This window comes from Rosa chinensis, chromosome 6 (genome assembly GCF_002994745.2).
Source record: "Rosa chinensis cultivar Old Blush chromosome 6, RchiOBHm-V2, whole genome shotgun sequence".
In the NCBI taxonomy this organism is placed as follows: Eukaryota; Viridiplantae; Streptophyta; class Magnoliopsida; order Rosales; family Rosaceae; genus Rosa; species Rosa chinensis.
The window spans coordinates 7,252,739-7,269,235 of NC_037093.1; the positions used below are offsets into that span (position 1 = coordinate 7,252,739).

At 36.6% G+C, this 16,497-nt stretch overlaps 1 protein-coding gene and 1 long non-coding RNA gene across 3 annotated transcripts; one reads left to right on the forward strand and one right to left on the reverse strand.

Annotated features, from left to right (window-relative positions):
- The first annotated feature begins 6,253 nt into the window (after positions 1–6,253).
- On the forward strand, positions 6,254–15,687 carry LOC112172682 (OVARIAN TUMOR DOMAIN-containing deubiquitinating enzyme 10-like). Of its 2 annotated transcripts, none has more exons than XM_024310130.2 (5): positions 6,254–6,359; positions 6,447–6,495; positions 6,600–6,681; positions 6,766–6,829; positions 15,435–15,687. In XM_024310130.2, exons 1-4 carry the CDS (start codon positions 6,265–6,267, stop codon positions 6,825–6,827), a joined length of 288 nt encoding a protein of 95 aa, XP_024165898.2. In that variant the 5' UTR covers positions 6,254–6,264; the 3' UTR covers positions 6,828–6,829; positions 15,435–15,687. The 2 variants fall into 2 exon arrangements, with proteins under 2 accessions (XP_024165898.2, XP_040364620.1); XM_040508686.1 differs by lacking the exon at positions 15,435–15,687 and adding an exon at positions 8,602–8,847.
- Positions 12,116–13,439, reverse strand: LOC121050075. Its single transcript, XR_005801679.1, has 3 exons — positions 13,203–13,439; positions 12,908–12,936; positions 12,116–12,309 (listed from the first exon to the last, which is right to left on the reverse strand). It is a non-coding gene; the product is annotated as an uncharacterized LOC121050075 (long non-coding RNA).
- Positions 15,688–16,497: the final 810 nt, after the last annotated feature.

Genomic DNA, 16,497 nt, shown 5'->3' on the forward strand with positions numbered 1-16,497 from the left:
CCGCCAGGGGGGGGGGGTTGTTGGGCAAAAAATAAATAAAAATACTGGAAATTCTAAATTATGGATGAAAAGAACTATTTTTAAGTTTGGGAAAAATTCTGTTTAGTCCCCGTACTAAGACTCTATCATTATTTCAGTATCTGACATTCTAATTTAATCTAAAAAGTCCCTAAGGTCACAATTTCAATCTAATAGGTCCTCGCATCCAAATGCTCCGTTAACTAGCTGACGTGACACACAATTAGACGCCACGTCAGCACCATGTAAGCAAGGTGGATGGTAAAATGTCCACTATACCCCTATTATTTCTCCTTTCTTTTTAATTTCTTTCATTCTCTTTTCATTTTCTTTTCTCTTCACCAAAAATCCACCATCACCTAACCCTCTCCGCTTCCTCTGATCCTAGAAAAGCCGAATTCCACCTCCATGAAATGATGTAATACCTCAAAAATTTGTTATTAATTTCTTAAAATTTCCGGGAATTAATAAAGTGTTCTTTAGTACAATTTCGCGGTTCGAGAGTGGAGCGAAAGTGTTTCGGACAAATAATTATTCTAAACGTTTTATTTTCGAGCGGTCAAAGAGTTGACTTTTATTCGTTGAGTTTCTCCTAAAACTTCCTTCACGAAAGTCGTAGAGCGCGTCGATACAAGTTCGTGGATATGCGAAACGCAAAAATCGGAGTTCGTATAAAGAAGTTACGGTCATCAGAAGAAGTTTCCATTTTAGTATAAATAGGAAAAAAAATCCAAAAAATTCATAATTTTCCAAAAAAAAAAAAAAAGGAAACTTTCCGGAAACTCTCTCAGCCAACCCCCGACCCACGCTACCCGGTCAGAACTCCATTTTCCGGCGACTTATGGTGGCGGACCAGGCCTAGACCGAAGGGCCTCGGTTTCCCCTTTTGACCCCTGGCAGCGGCTTCCCCTTCTGACCCCTGGCAGCGGCTTCCCCCGGAGAGCACGGTAGACAAAGATCGCGTTGCGGTGGCAGCGGCTCCGTCAAACGAGGTCGGATTTTCTGATTCCGGCTTCGGCAGAGCTCGAAACCGGTCACGTTGGGACGCTTTCCTCCTCTAGATCACAACCATGGCAGCCTTGAAACACGAATTGAAGTGTGGTGGTCGGAATCACGATTTGAAGTTCAACAGTCTAGATTTCTCAGGCATGTTCAAGCTTAATCTAGGTTGAATTGGTCTTAGCTCTAGGTATGAAAATTGCTCCTCTCATCAATATCTACATTCTGGACAGTTAGATTAATCTAGTTTTGAGTTTGGTCAGTGGTGGTGCACCGCCGCCTGTGGTTGAGCTTGGCGGTGTTTCTGGCCATGTCAGTGGCAGTTTCTGGTTCTATATACCATCTACTCGTCGATATGAGCATTTTGATATATAATACGTAATTTTTGGAGATCGTATGAATTTGTTAGGGTTTTTACCGTTTTTGATTGTCTCGGCTTTCGATCTGTGAGGATCAGGCTGTCCGATCGATTTGTAGTTTTGATATATTGACCGTAGAAGTGTTTTGGAGATTTTGATTGGTCTCATATGAGGTTTTGCCCCGATTAGTGTCACTTTCGGATTTTTGGATCTTGGGAGATTCAAAATTTAATTGTTGTTGTGATTCATGTACTGATTCGAGGCTATATTGTCCTCAGGTGCTTGATAGAGTACATTCCATAAATTACCTCATTTTGTGAAGACGCAGCAGGAATTTCAAGGTGAGTAAATCTGACGTGATTCATTTATGAACCGAGTTACAATTTTTTCGATTTAATCGTTAAATTGTGAAATTGTTTTCTGGAAATAAAGATTTGTTTTAAATTATATGAACTTGATCCGCCACTGTTCATAGGTAAGTAAAATGAGAATTTAAGTATAAAAATGATTTTCTCAAGTTTTGCGATTGTGGACTATAGTTGGTATTAGTGGCATTCCTGAGTGAATAACTACGTATATATATTTATGTGTAATAAATTGTGAATTTGTTTGGATTACTGTTGTGAGCATTTACTCTTTGCGGGAATACAATATATCATGTAATTGTTGATTTTATTATATTGAAAGAGTATTTGAGTTTATAGGGTAACATTTTGAGTCGTGTGAAACTTTTTAAATGTTTTCGGATCTATGGATCCGGTGTCACAATAGTGACTGAGGCAAATATATCGGGAACCACGTCTTTACCCGGGTGAGTGGTTACGATCAGTTAGAGCTCTAGTCTGTCAGCCATTGTATGTCATGGGAAGTAACACGTAGGTTACTTGGGACTCATGAGTACACTTTTTTAGAAGAGAGTTTCAAATGGTCTCTTTCTTTTATTGTCCGAGGAGCGACTTGATTTTCATATTATAGGTGAATTGAAATAATATGATTTTATCACTTTAGTGATGTATGTTACCCTGAAGGGGTAAGGATGTCGAGTTTTGAAAATGAGTCATTTTGTGAGATTGTTTCTTTGGAGTTGAAGGATGATTTCTTAGCTTTAGCTTGAGTTGTTTGATTTTCTTATTTATTTTCCATTTTCATTTCTATTGTTTGATTTTAATGTAATCTCCTAAAGTAAACAATATGTAGGGATGTTTTGTTTAATTTTAATGTAATCTCATGAACTAAACTATATGTAGTAATTACTATGGTTTTGGTGATCTCCTAAACTAATATTATATGCAGGGATTGCTAGTTTTATTTAGTATAATTTATTCAATAAAAATGCAATTCTCACCCAAATTTGTTATTTTCCTCTGGAACTTCATGACTTCCATTGCCATGCATATCTCAGCACAAAGTGCGTTTTGTATATGTACTTTTGAAATCTGGCTAAGATGAACATGTGCAACAATGTAAAATGTAAAATGTAGTTATAATATAAAGAGTACGATGTATGATGTAGCTATATAAAATGCCTAATGACTGTAAATGCATATTGATGAGCGCGGGCCTTAAATCTAGTAAAGCATACTGATTGGGATTGAAACGACTTAGTATCGATTCAGATCTCTCCCTTTTTTCTCTCCTAGTCTCAGTTCTTGTTCAGTATTACCTCCCAGCGACGGTGTCTCTGTCATTTAATCCCTTTCATCCATGTCTCATCTACTGGTTTCCCTCTCATCCATCTCTTCCCCCTAGGGTTTTCATGTTTATTGAATTTCAGTCTTGTTTAGTTTTGGTACTGCTAATTTTGTTTCATCGGATTTGGGTCACATATGCTAATACATGATTTTCACATGGATTTGATTAATTGGATTTTGATACATTCGGATTTGGGTAAGCCTTTCACCCTCGTTTTGGTCCTCCAAGCCGCGGGGACATCAGCTCGGTGAGTAGCTCTCAGATCACAATCTCTATTCATTTATATTTGCATTTCGATTTCATGCCAGAGATTTAAATGACTTCTTTTAAGTAGTTGTTCTTGCAATTTTGGATCTGTTTATGGCTCTCTATTCTATTGCTCATTTGTTTTTGGCAAAGTGGTGCGGAATACAGTTTGATTAAGACATAAGCGTCTTTCAGACTAGTATGTAATATTTCCTTTGGTTTATATATTTGACGTAAATATATATTAGTGTGAAATTGCCTAAAACTGTTCATTTCTAATCTATTGTCTTTCTTTTATGTTTAACAGTTTGCAGTTATATGGTTTGGCGGAGCGCATTGTCATGGGAGATGGCAACTGTCAGGTTGTCTTTTCTTGAACGTTATGCTCTGAATTATTATGCCTACAATCACAATTTCATTGTTTGTTCTTGTGATCGAGACGTAAAACATTGATATGTTTCAAGTTTTAATCTATTATTTACTTTAGTTACTAGCAAGCTAAGAGCAAGTTCACCCGTTCGGTCGCCGGGTCACCCACTATTCACTGCTTTTTAGTGTATATTTTCATTCTCTGGATCACGAAATACACTGTGCCCGTAACCCAGGGCAAAAAATACACTGTGCAAGTCACCATGGTGACCCAGAACACTGTACAGGGTGACCCAGGGTACAAAATACACTGTGCTCGTGACCCAGAGGGTAAAATTAACACTAAAAAGCAGTGAATAGTGGATGATCTAGTGACCCAACGGGTGAACTTGCTCTAACAAGTCTAGCATTGATATTTTTATTCAATGTAGAATAATGCATCTTGTGTTTCTTGTGAATAAATATGGTTGTTCGGCCTTCATAGTTGCTGGCCTTCTAAATTGCACTGCACAGCTCAGATTTATAGTAACACATCAATCTTTCTACGTTGACTTTATAATACATACCTAACAATATATGCTACAAATATGTGATGTTATCGTAACTTTTGCAATATTGTGGGGTCCTATACTCATTGAGTGTCTCACTAGTCTCTTATTTTTGTAGCATCGTGCTAGAGTTGGCATTTACACTCATTGGGTATTACTCAGCGGGTATTACCCACCCAATAATAGTTTGTGGGTAATACCCATCAAATAATTCGCGGGTATGGGTATTTACCCAACCCATTTCTAAACGGGTAAACCCATACCCACCCATTTACCCGTTTTGAATATGGGCAGGTTTTTTTTTTCTTTCTATTTTCAATCTTTTCAGTTTTTTTTTTCTTTCCTTTTTTGACAAAAATAAATTTTTTTTTTATTCTTTTTATTTTCATAGTCAATTGAGTATTTCAAATACTTGAGACATTGTTTAAGAAAGAAATTTTTGGTTTAGTCACGAGGAAGCAATAAGTTTAAAACAAATATTTATTTCCGTAAAACAATTTTCACAACTTGGTGATTAAATGTAAAATAATAAAATTCGGTTCGTAAATGAACCATGTGAGATTTACTCACCTCTAAATCCCGCTGTGTCTTCTCTAACAGCCAAAATCACAAAATCACAAATGATTGTTCAATGCAATTCCGTCAAGCACCTAATCACATACGGTCTCAACTTAGCATACAAATCACAATTATACGATGATCCAACGGTCGAATCCTCACGGATCGCCTTTTGAATCATCTTTTCACAAGTATATGATGATCCAACGGTCAGATCCTCACGGATCGCCCTTAGGATCATCCTCTCAAAATTATATGAAGATCCAACGGTTAGATCGTCCCAGATCGCCTTTAGAATCATCCTCACAAACTTATACGACGATCCAACAGTCGGATCTTCACGGATCGCCCTTAGGATCATCCTATCAAAATTATATGATGATCCAACTGTCGGATCGTCCCATATCACATGTAGAATCATCCTCTCAAAATTATATGAAGATCCAATGGTTGGATCGTCCCAGATCGCCTTTAGAATCATCCTCACAAAATTATACTACTATCCAACGGTCGGATCCTCACGGATCTCCCTTAGGATCATCCTCTCAAAATTATACTAAGATCCAACGGTCGGATCCTCTCAGATCGTCCTTAGGATCATCCTTTCAAAATTATAAGAAGATCCAACGGTTGGATCGTCCTAGATCGCTTTTAGAATCATCCTCACCAAAATTATACAATGATGCAACTGTTAGATTCTCACGGATCGCCATTAGGATCATCCTCTCAAAATTATATGAAGATCCAACGGTTGGATAGTCCCGGATCACCTGTAGAATCATTCTCACAAAATTATACTACGATCCAATAGGCGAATCCTCATGGATAGCCTTTTGAATCGTCATCACAGGGTCGAATCACAGGTGATACTACGATCAATATATCAAATCTACAAGTCGATCGGACTGCTTGATCCTCACAGATCAAAGCCCATTTATGCCAATATATCGAAACTACATTTCGTAACAATTGAAACTACATATTGAAATCCACCACGTTCTCAACCCTAGATGCCGGAGTAGCCAATCTCCGGCTAGATTGCTGGGTTGAAAGGAGAGAGAAGAATCAAAGAGAGAGCAGAGAAGAATCGGAGAGAGAAGAGAAGTGAATAGAGTTTGGGTATTGGGTAAATTTTATGTACCCGTGGGTATACCCATACCCACCCGTTTCTATAATGGGTATTTTATAAAATACCCATACCTACCCAAACTTCATAAATGGGTACCCATACCCATAAAAAAATACCCATATGGAATAAATACTCACGGGTACCCATACCAATGGGTTAAAATGTCATCCCTATATCGTGCCTTGTCAGATCAGATATATAGGACCGAAGACAATTATGATCATGCAAAAAAGAAAGTTATTGAACAGGTTGGTTGGTTGGCATTTCAGTGAGTGGATATATTGTAGTAGAGTTGCAGTTAATTTGGCGGTGATTTCCAATGCCTTACCTTTTTCTTCATTTTCTGATGTCTCAGCTCAAGAAAATGCCACAGAACTACAGTGGGTTTATTCTTACTGATGAGTATCCTACTTTTGATGCTTATATAGAAAAAATAAGCAGGTATTCTTCTAATCTTTTTTATGATTTCTTTGTCCAATGCTTAACCGGATTTCTTACTTTATTTAGTTTTCTTTTGCGATTAAATAGTATTGGGGAATGGGGAGAGAATTGCACATTGCAGGCGGCTGCTGATGCGGTATGAGGCACAGTTTTGTGCTACATTTTCCAGTATATGGTTGTATTTATTACCTGACTCTGCTGGCTCAGTTGTTGAATAATATGTCTATGATTTTACTTCAGTTTGGTGCTACGATATACGTATTCTCAATTGCTTACCCTGACGGTGTAATTGCTATTCCTCCCTCATCAAGGTCCACTAGAGGTATCAAATTTTTTTTTTTTTTGCTCCTTTTTTGTCACATTATTTGCCCACTAGAGGTATCAAATTTATTATCTCCTTGTGCAGTGTGTTACATAAGCCATTGGGCTGAGGTACATTACAATTCAGTATATCACAAGGTTGATTGAAGGTACATACTAGATAGCATTTTCTACATGTTCTTTGTTGGCACTTTGTATCCGCCAAATTAGATACTATGTGTTGTTCACATATAATAACTGCATAGTCACTGTCAGCTTTCAAAACCAGAGAAGAGTAAGCCAATGCAACATAAATGAATTGCATGCAAGTGATCAGCATATTTGATCTCGATGTTATATTGTTAAGGGAAAATTTTAAGAACAGTACATGAAGTATAGGCTATTCCGAAGTTCGGTGTATTTGGTTTCAAAGAATTAACTTTGGTACCTGAAGTTCTAATCCAGACCCACTTTTAATACATGACGTCAATAACACCGTTAAATCTATGAAATTATTCAATTTTCTAATTTTTAGGTTTTCACCTCTCTCTCTCTCTCTCTCTCTCGGACACCCATTTCTGGGTATCCTTCTTCTTCTTCCTCCTTTTTCTCCTTCTTCTTCTTCTTATTCCTTCTTCTCTCTCTCTCTCTCTCTCTGTCTGGGACACCCATTTCTGGGTATCTTTCTTCTTCTTCCTCCTTTTTCTCCTTCTTCTTCTTCTTATTCCTTCTTCTTCCTCTCTCCCTCCCTCTCTCGGACACCCATTTTTGGGTATCTTTCTCCTTCCTTCTTCTTCTTCTTCTTCTTCCTTCTTCTTCCTCTCTCCCTACTATTTGATTTGGATACCCAGATTATTTGATTTTTTTCCTCCTCCTTATTCTTCTTCCTTCTTCCTTCTTCCTTCTTCCTTCTTCCTTCTTCCTTCTCCTCCTCCTTCTTCTTCCTTCCTTCCTCCCTCCCTCCCTCTCCGATATCAAGTTTTATGTGGACACCAAATCTAATTTTCTTCTCCTTCTTCCTTCTTCCTTCTTCTCCTTCTTCTTCTTCATTCTTCTTCCTCCCTCCCTCCCCGATTTGATTTGGACACCCAAAATCTGGGTACCCAAATATGATTTTCTCCTTCTCCTTCTTCTTTTGCAATTTTTCTTCTTCTTCTGCAATTCTTCTTCTCCTCCTTCTCCTTCTTCTTCTTCTTCCTCCATCTCCTTCGTCTTCTTCTTCTTCCTCCTTCTGCTTCTTCTTCCTTCTCCTCCTTCTTTTTCTTCTTCTTCCTCCTTCTCCTACTCCTTCTCCTTCCTTCTTCTTCCTCCTTCTCCTTCCTTCTTCTTCTGCAATTTTTTTTTGTTAATTCATGAAGAGACGAATTTGCCCTTACAAATTTGACTAAAATCAGATAGACTAACAGGGGCCGTAACAGCATACACTGATTTTGGGTCGGGATTGTAATGTCATGTACCAAAATTAATTCTTTGAAATCAAATACACCGAACTTCGGAATGGCTTATACTTCATGTACTGTTCTTAAAATTTTTCCTATTGTTAATCATTCATTTGACTTAATTTATGGTTATAATGAGTGTTTTGCATTTTAACATGTAACCCAAGTTGTCAGTCGCATGGTTGTCAGACTGCAGTTCTTGCTGCTTGCCTATGTGTCCTGAAAATTCAACATCTGTCCCAGAAAATTTTCTGACTCCTATTGTGTTTTCTTTTGTTTGTTTTATTTTTCTTTTCTATTGGCGAAAGTAATTTGCTTTTTAACAAAGAAATTATATGAGATGTTAAAATAGAACTGAAAGAGTCCCAACTCCCAAAAGCCCTTTGCTCTTGCTTTCTGCCCTTTGTGACTCACCACACCCATATATCCTTTCTTGAGATCCTGAACTTCTTTCTGTTGCTCCACTATTACTAATCATTAGCAAATCCACTGCTGGGTGACAGTCAGAGTGCTTCATGGAGTTGGGTGAAGTAGGTGCCTCCAAATTGGGATAGGATTTATCTTGGCTTGAGGGTTGGGTTGATTCTGAAAGCTTTGAGTTCAAAAGGAGATGCAGTATTTGATTGTTCTGATATCTTTGTCATCATATGCTAATATCCGATCATCAAACAGAGGGTAGTTAAAATGGAAAGGATTTGGGGGAATAGAAGCTTGTTACGTTTTGGATTCATCAATTATTTTTGAACATGTTTGGGATTTTTATATTGAAAACCAATCCTTTTCCAAAAGGAAAAATGAAATTAATTTTCTTCTGTGGAACAGATGTTGAATTTTGTAGAGGCCAAATCGGCATCTAAGCAGCAACAGCTGCACGTAGCACGTGGCCGAACATGGTTTTCTTCAGTTATTACATTGCCTAATCTTATTCCACTCCTTTGTTTTCGGTTAACATTTTGGGAACCGAAATTTGCACATCCTATTTACCATTAAGGTAAAGTCAAATGGTCACATGACCATGCGCAAAATGGGGGGACTGGAAACCCGTGCGGCCACAATCAAAACACGGAGAGGAACTAAAATTAAACATTAGACATTAAATTTATAATTAATTACGAGAATACCACCACATATATTTCTTTCCCTTTGTACCGAACTACCAACTCATTAGTGACAGCCAGTTGACTATTATTATCAATATTACGAGTTTATCATTGTGATGGGGAAATGGTATCGAACACAGACCTCCAATAATCACTCAACAGACACCAGAAATAAGGAGTAGCAAACTCGTAGAGTATGGCAAATCCATGCCGCAAATAAACTGATATTATTCATACACTATAAACTGTCTTACAACGATTACAATACCCATATTTATAGGGTTCACAATTCTTGGATAATAAGTAGATTTAAACTAAATTGTAAAGAGAATTAAAAGTAAATCCCAAATTAGATGCAAAAAAGATGCCCTAAAATTTTCTAGACAATAATTATTGACGATTACATATCCATAATTAAATATCAAACGCATCATTTGATATGGCCACATATGCTCCTGCATCACATTGTTCTACCAAAAAGAACTCATAGAGATTCTGCTTTAGAACTAACTAGAAACTTACTGAGGGTCAGTAACATATTGAGAGAATTAGTTGTTTCATTTTTCTGGCTGCATTTCATTTCAACACTAATTTTTTGCTTAAACTGCATTATTAGAAGGGTTATTATCACAAATGGTACCTGAACTATACCTCAATCTTATCGATGGTACCTGAACTTCAATTTTGATCACAACCAGTACCCGAACTTTTCGATTTCATTTTAAATGGTACCTAGAGCCACCTCCGGTCAATATTCCGACTAAAAAGGCATGTGAGGCTCACATAGTGATAATTTTTGATGATTTCAAGGGTTGCGATCATATATAGTGATGATTTTTGGTAATAGACTTACCTTGAACTTGAATTTTTTTTTTTTTTAGATTTGGTTTTTTTGGCCAGAATAGTGACTGAATGTGGCCTTAGGTACCATTTAAAATGAAGTCGAAAAGTTCGGGTACTGGTTGTGATCAAAATTGAAGTTCAGGTACCTTCGATAAAATAGAGGATAAGTTCAGGTACCATTTGTGATAATAACCGTTATTAGAAAACTAGAAACTTACTGAGGGTCAGTAACATATTGAGAGAATTAGTTGTTTCATTTTTCTGGCTGCACTTCATTTCAACACTAATTTTTTGCTTAAACTACATTATTAGAAAATACAATGTCCATAATAGATTTAAACTGTGACATATAGACTATTGCTATTGAGGTAGAGCGATGATTATGATATTGCTACTGATGTTCAATAACAATAATAAAACCATAAATTTCAAAATAACATAAATTTTCTCAAAGTGCAACAAAAAGTATATTGCTACCGATGGTAGTAATAAAATAGATACTGCTACTGATCGTTAGTAGCAATGAGAAACTTTGTCTACTACCAAATTGTTTGAACCTATATTTGGCAAGGCCCACGTAGCAGGTAGGTGGGTCGGGCCCGCAAGGACTAATGAAGGACCGCGGCCAATTAGCCGCGGCAAATTAAATATTTATTGTCAAATTGATGGCAAAAAATAACGTGTGCAGAAGAGCCGTTATTAAATCGGAAGAGATCAAATCAATCACAAGGCTTAATGAATGACCGCGGACCCACAAGTCATAATGAATGACCACGGCTAATTAGCCGCGGCAATTCAAAGAGGTTGATTGTAAACGTTACCGAAGTTTGGGGCAATTAACGTGAATGAGCATCAAGAGGTGTTATTACCAATCATCAGTTACAAGACCTAATTGATTGCTCATGATAGAATCAATAATTGATAACGATATCACAAACATCAATACTGCTCTATTTGTAATCAATGCGATCTTAACTGTAAAGGGAGAGATTGTTTCTTTTCCTTTTTTCAGTAGTTTAGCTTCACTATAAAAAGGACCATAGGATTCATTGTTAGAGGTTCTCGACCAAACGCTCTACGCGATTATACAAATTTTATCTCAATACATTTCAACATTTCAGCAACACTTATCAATCTTTACGTGTTTATCTTATCGCTTTCTTTACTAGTATTTATCTTTCCTGCACTTTACTTTGTTGCTCTTTACATTCAAGCAGTTTATCTTCCTGCACTTTATTTGCTGCACCTTTACACATTCCTGCACTTTACTTTGTCTTTACTTGCACTTTTATTTTCTGTTGTTTACTTTACGTTATTTACTTTATACAAAATATAAAATCACAAAAAGAATCATCATCACTTCACTTTCACCTCAATCACCGAGTTACACAGCACTGCGGACAGATAAGGCCGATCGGTGCTAAAGTCCTTGCATTAAGGCAGAGAGAACCCCGCGGCCGAGATCGATCCTTCCTCGGCCCACAATCAACTGATCAGAAGTCAGATCAGCGCAAGATCTACAATCTAGAACAAAACCTTGCTTGGCCTCCCGGCTGCGAGTTGGCACGCCCGCTCACACGTCACCACTCCAGAAGGACACGTGTAAGCCAAAGAAGCCCTCGGCCCAGTGACACCAGGCCGGGACGATTTTTGAGCGAACACAAATACAAATCAAAGGACGTAAAGAAAAGGACCCAAAAGGAAAATAAGAATCCATAAATGAATCTTAAACAAAGTAACCAACGAAAATCAACAAGATGAATTGTGGGGTCTTAGAAGCTTATAAGAAATATTTTTTCTCACTCAAGAATAAAAGCTAAATTGCTGCTGAGACTCAATATATTTACAATGGCTACTAAGAGTCTTTCGACAATGCTACTGACAGTTCGTAACTGGTATTTTTATTGAGTAAGTGCACTTACAAACATTGATACTCACTCTCACTATACTCACTAATGTTATTACTGATTGTCAGTATACTTACTAACATTGTTACTGACCGTCAGTATACTTACTAAAAACAATAACTAAAAAAGGAATTTGAATAAGTAATATCAAAGCTCTAATTGTAATTAACATTAAGCTTCTATAGAAATGACAATATCAAGGTTCCATTTATTATAAAAAGGTAAGTAAACTACTACAAGTTCCTCACAAATTGACTCAAAATAATGAAATTTAAAAATTCAGTTGTCCCACTAGGTCGATGCCAAAGACCATATTGAACAACCTCATCCATGTGTTGGAAACCTCAATAGCAGCCTTGATCTGAATATATAACATAAGAAGAATAATCATGAAGTGAGTACCTCCACAAGACCATTAACATTTGACCTTCAGTAACAAAGGGATTAGCCAATCAATACATCAGAATCTTAAAATTCAACCACAAAAACTAAAAATAAATGCTTCAAACATAACTGCTACACACAAACATTCACCAGTAACAACAATCACACAATTGTTACTAACATTCAATAACAAATCAAATATCATTACTGATGGTCAATAACAACTCAAACATGGCTACTGAGGTTCAATAACAATTCATATATGGTTACTAAAGTTCAATAGTAAATCAGATATGGCTATTGAGGCTCAATAACAAATCAGATATGCTTACTGATTGTTAATAGCAAACCAGATATGCCTATGAGGGTTAATAGCAAACCATACACGCCTATGTGGGTCTAGGTTTTGCTACTAAGGATCAGTAGGAATAAAATAATCCTATTATAGGTCAGTAGGATCATGCCAATTGCTAATGAGGGTCAGTAGGGATTTAGTAGATAGCTAGAGTTCCTAAGAACTTTACCGTCATTATATGTAATGGTAATAAATTGTGTAATATGAACAAAACATCTACCTCAGCCATTGGATACAAATTAAAATACCCTGCAAGAAGAGACTTGAATTAACCAATTGCTTCATGAAAATAGAACGATGAAAACCTAAAGACCAACGATTAAGTAAAATCAGATGTATTAAGTATTAGCCAGGAAAAAGAACAATCAATTATATATATCAACTAGCATTTGATTTCACACCATGAACATAATAAAAAGTAAGTTTGAATTAACAAGACAATCCACATGCAAAACAACCCATTGTGAATTTCAATAGAAATGGAATTGAAAAATTCAAAATACAGAAAAACATACCTCAAAGTGTTAGATCTATAATTCAAAGTTCATGTATGAATGAAAACTTTAGATTCATCGCCTTGATTGATCTCAATCTCGATCCGAATATCAATATCGATCTAGATCTCTTCTCTCCCTGGCTTACAAATCAAATTTCATATTTGAGTGAGATTTTCAAATTCGTGTCCTTGATTAACCCGATCTAGATCTGTTCTCTCTCTCTCTCTCTCTCCCCCTCCCTTCCTCGCTCGCTCTCCCCCCCCCTCCCTCCCTCTTCGTCTGTCTTCCTCATGTGTGTTAAGGGACATTTTCGTCAGTAAAAATTAAAGAATTTGGAAGCGTGTCTACATGACTCACCGCAAGGAAATAGGTCCCTTGGACTCTGCGCGTGGGAATTATTTGCATGAGATTGTAGTTATCAGTAATTTGCTATTTTTACAAATCGCACTCCCTTTAAATTGTTTAATATTATTTTATTTAGTGCTCTTATTTCTCTTCCACAATTACCCTCACTTCTTTACCTGTCGTCCCGTCACACCAACCAAAAAGAACTTTTTTTCTCTCACGATGAGACTTGCAAATTAGAAAGAGATAGGATGATCCAAATTGCCAAGTACCCTTTAGGCCCTTTTGGCTACAGCCGTGCAAATGGGAACAATTTTCTCAAACAAATTAATTTGTTTGAAATGCAAATTCGATTTTAAATTGAGAGAAGATGGTTTTAGGGGTTCACTTTCTAGAAATTGAAAATTTTGATATTGGTCACAAACGCTAGAATAATCTTTGGATTTCTGGGTGTGTTTGATTTCTTATTTATGGTTTCCTTTGCATTTGATGGAGAGACTGATGAAGTTATTTAGGGTAGAAGAGATTGGGTTGAAGTGAATAGCATAGATGGTAAAGAAGAGATGGGAATTAGTGAGGATATTGGATTCAACTGAGTATGACGGACTATATTTATATGCACCTTGATTCTCTCTATTTGAGAAACCCAGGGCTGGCTCCAGCCCTGGGTATAGGCCCAACAAGCCTACGCCTATGCCCCTGATTTCACTGGGCCCTGAAAAAAAAGAAGCCTATTTTTACATATATGCCTCTACTCCTCTTTCTCCCTCCTTTTGTTCTTCTCTGCAATTTCTTCAACCAAAGTACTCACCGCCACGACCATATTTTCGCACCTCTCTATTGCTTGATTTTCACTTGGAGCCTAAAATCAAGACCCATAGCTTACTGATGGATTCAGTTTTAATATATAAATTTCTTTTTGACTAGAAAAGATGAACAAATGACAGAAACTCTTCGGGTTCTTATTATCTAGCTTATTGATGCCTTTGGTTCATTATGATTTTTTTCCTCAAACCGCTTTCTTTAAATCTTAATCTTGGATTGCTGGGTTAGTGCTTTTCTGGGTTAGTCGTGATTCTCTTTTTGATCACTTTTGTTTGTGTAATTGAATCTTGGCTAGCTGGATTGGGGCCTTTATGAGTTGGTATTGATTTTGTCTTTCATTCTCTCTGGGACTTTCTTTCATAAACTTGATTTAGAGTTATCAACAAATGCTTTGCACACGTTTTTCCTGTATTGAAAAAAAAATCAAACGCTTTGCATGGAGAGGGTTGGAGAAGAGTAAAGAAGGAAGACGGACTCCTATCTCATCGCCTAGTTAAGGTTAAAGCAAAAGAGAGATGCATAAGAGAATTCATAAAAATCAAACGCTTTGCATGGAGAGGGGTGGAGAAGAGCCCCACATTTTTGGCAGAGAAAGAAGAGTTTGGCAGCTCTCATCTCCACCGAAAGGATATCAGCCATATATCTTCCTTTTATTCAAAATTTCATCGGCTCACCTTTATCTGGTTTCTTCATAGAGAACAAGAAATGTGAGAGAGCAAAGCAGATCAGAAGAAACGCAGAAGAGCAGAGAGAAAGAGAGACTGCAATCTATGTGAGAGAGGGAGAATGAGATGTTTGAGTGATGAAAGAATTGATATTGCAGATGCAGACTTTAATCTCTAATTACCCAAAGACAAAGATCTATTTGATATTAGGCATATCAATTTAGGACGAGATATAAGGAGAAAGTAGAAATTCAATTGATATGAAGATCAGAAGATGATTAAGACAGGTAGAAGGAGAAATGTAAAATTGGGTGTGCATATTTCACTCCCCTATTTTAAACTGTGTAACATAAATTTCTCTTGATTTGGTTGTCTTTATATTCTATCCTTATTTGAATTGAAATTTGCTTTCCAGACAAATGGAGGAAGTGCAAACCATGGGGGATTATTTTCGTGTAATATAGCGGACTGGAGATGCTGCTATACAAAGGGATGAAGGGGCAGAAAAGCAGCAGGGTGAGGTGCGAAGAGCCACTAACGCAAAAATCAGTGCAGAGTTTCTTTGTTTGCTTTACATTTTGTTTAGATGTTTTGCCAAGCCCCAAACTCTTTAAGGTATTTGTTTGTCTTTAGTGTGATAGTTCTAACTGGGGTGGGCGCTACTCTACTTTTTCCTCCGCTCCCGCTCCCTATTTGTTGATTACACCGTACGAGGACTACTAAATACTTAATACTAAATATAAAGTTTTTTTTTTCGAGTACATTTTGATAAAAGAAAAAAAATTGTTTATACTTCACATTATACCCATATATTTAATACAGAGGGTACAACTGTTGCCTAATTACATTTTCTTTTCTTTTGGTCTCTGAGTATTCGAGTATGGTACTGTATGTATCGTGAAATGCAGTTTTTGATACCTTCCGGTGTAAGGATAAAATTGGCAAGAAGAGTATTAAATCAACTAATGTATTACTTGAACCTATAGAATAGTGATTGGTGTCTATGTGTGTGAACTAAATTAATTAATTGACAAAATAAAGAGGGCTAGTTGCTCATCGAAGTGACTATATGAACTCAACATATATTAAACCAATTTCCCTTAACATATTTAAATTTTTGAAAGCCTAAAATTGCGTTTTTCTAATATAAAAATAACTTTATATTCTAGTGACATAATAGTACATCAACATACTCAGTTTTTTTGTTGCTGATAATAACCGCATGTTTTCATTTTTTTTTTCCGGTATAAAATTTCTAGTATGAAAAAGAAAACAAAAATTATCTAAAGGTTAAATTTTAGAGAAAAACTGAATTAATTTTAAAAGGTAAATTAGCACGTGCTAAAAGGCTAATATGACTATGAGTTAATATGAAAGAAGGCAGTGGGGCCAATTTTTTTTTTAACCGACCTCTAGAGACATAAAATGAGGTGGCACTCCTTGGAGGATTTTGTCCATAAAAAGTGTAACACAAACAA

What these genes read in the sequence shown, in the direction of transcription:
- LOC112172682 (XM_024310130.2), top strand. Translation starts at nt 6,265, where the DNA reads ATGTCTCAGCTCAAGAAAATGCCACAGAACTACAGTGGGTTTATTCTT. An exon ending in TATATAGAAAAAATAAGCAG is followed by an intron (nt 6,360 to 6,446) that starts GTATTCTTCTAA and finishes GCGATTAAATAG; the next exon opens with TATTGGGGAATGGGGAGAGA. An exon ending in CTCATCAAGGTCCACTAGAG is followed by an intron (nt 6,682 to 6,765) that starts GTATCAAATTTT and finishes CTCCTTGTGCAG; the next exon opens with TGTGTTACATAAGCCATTGG.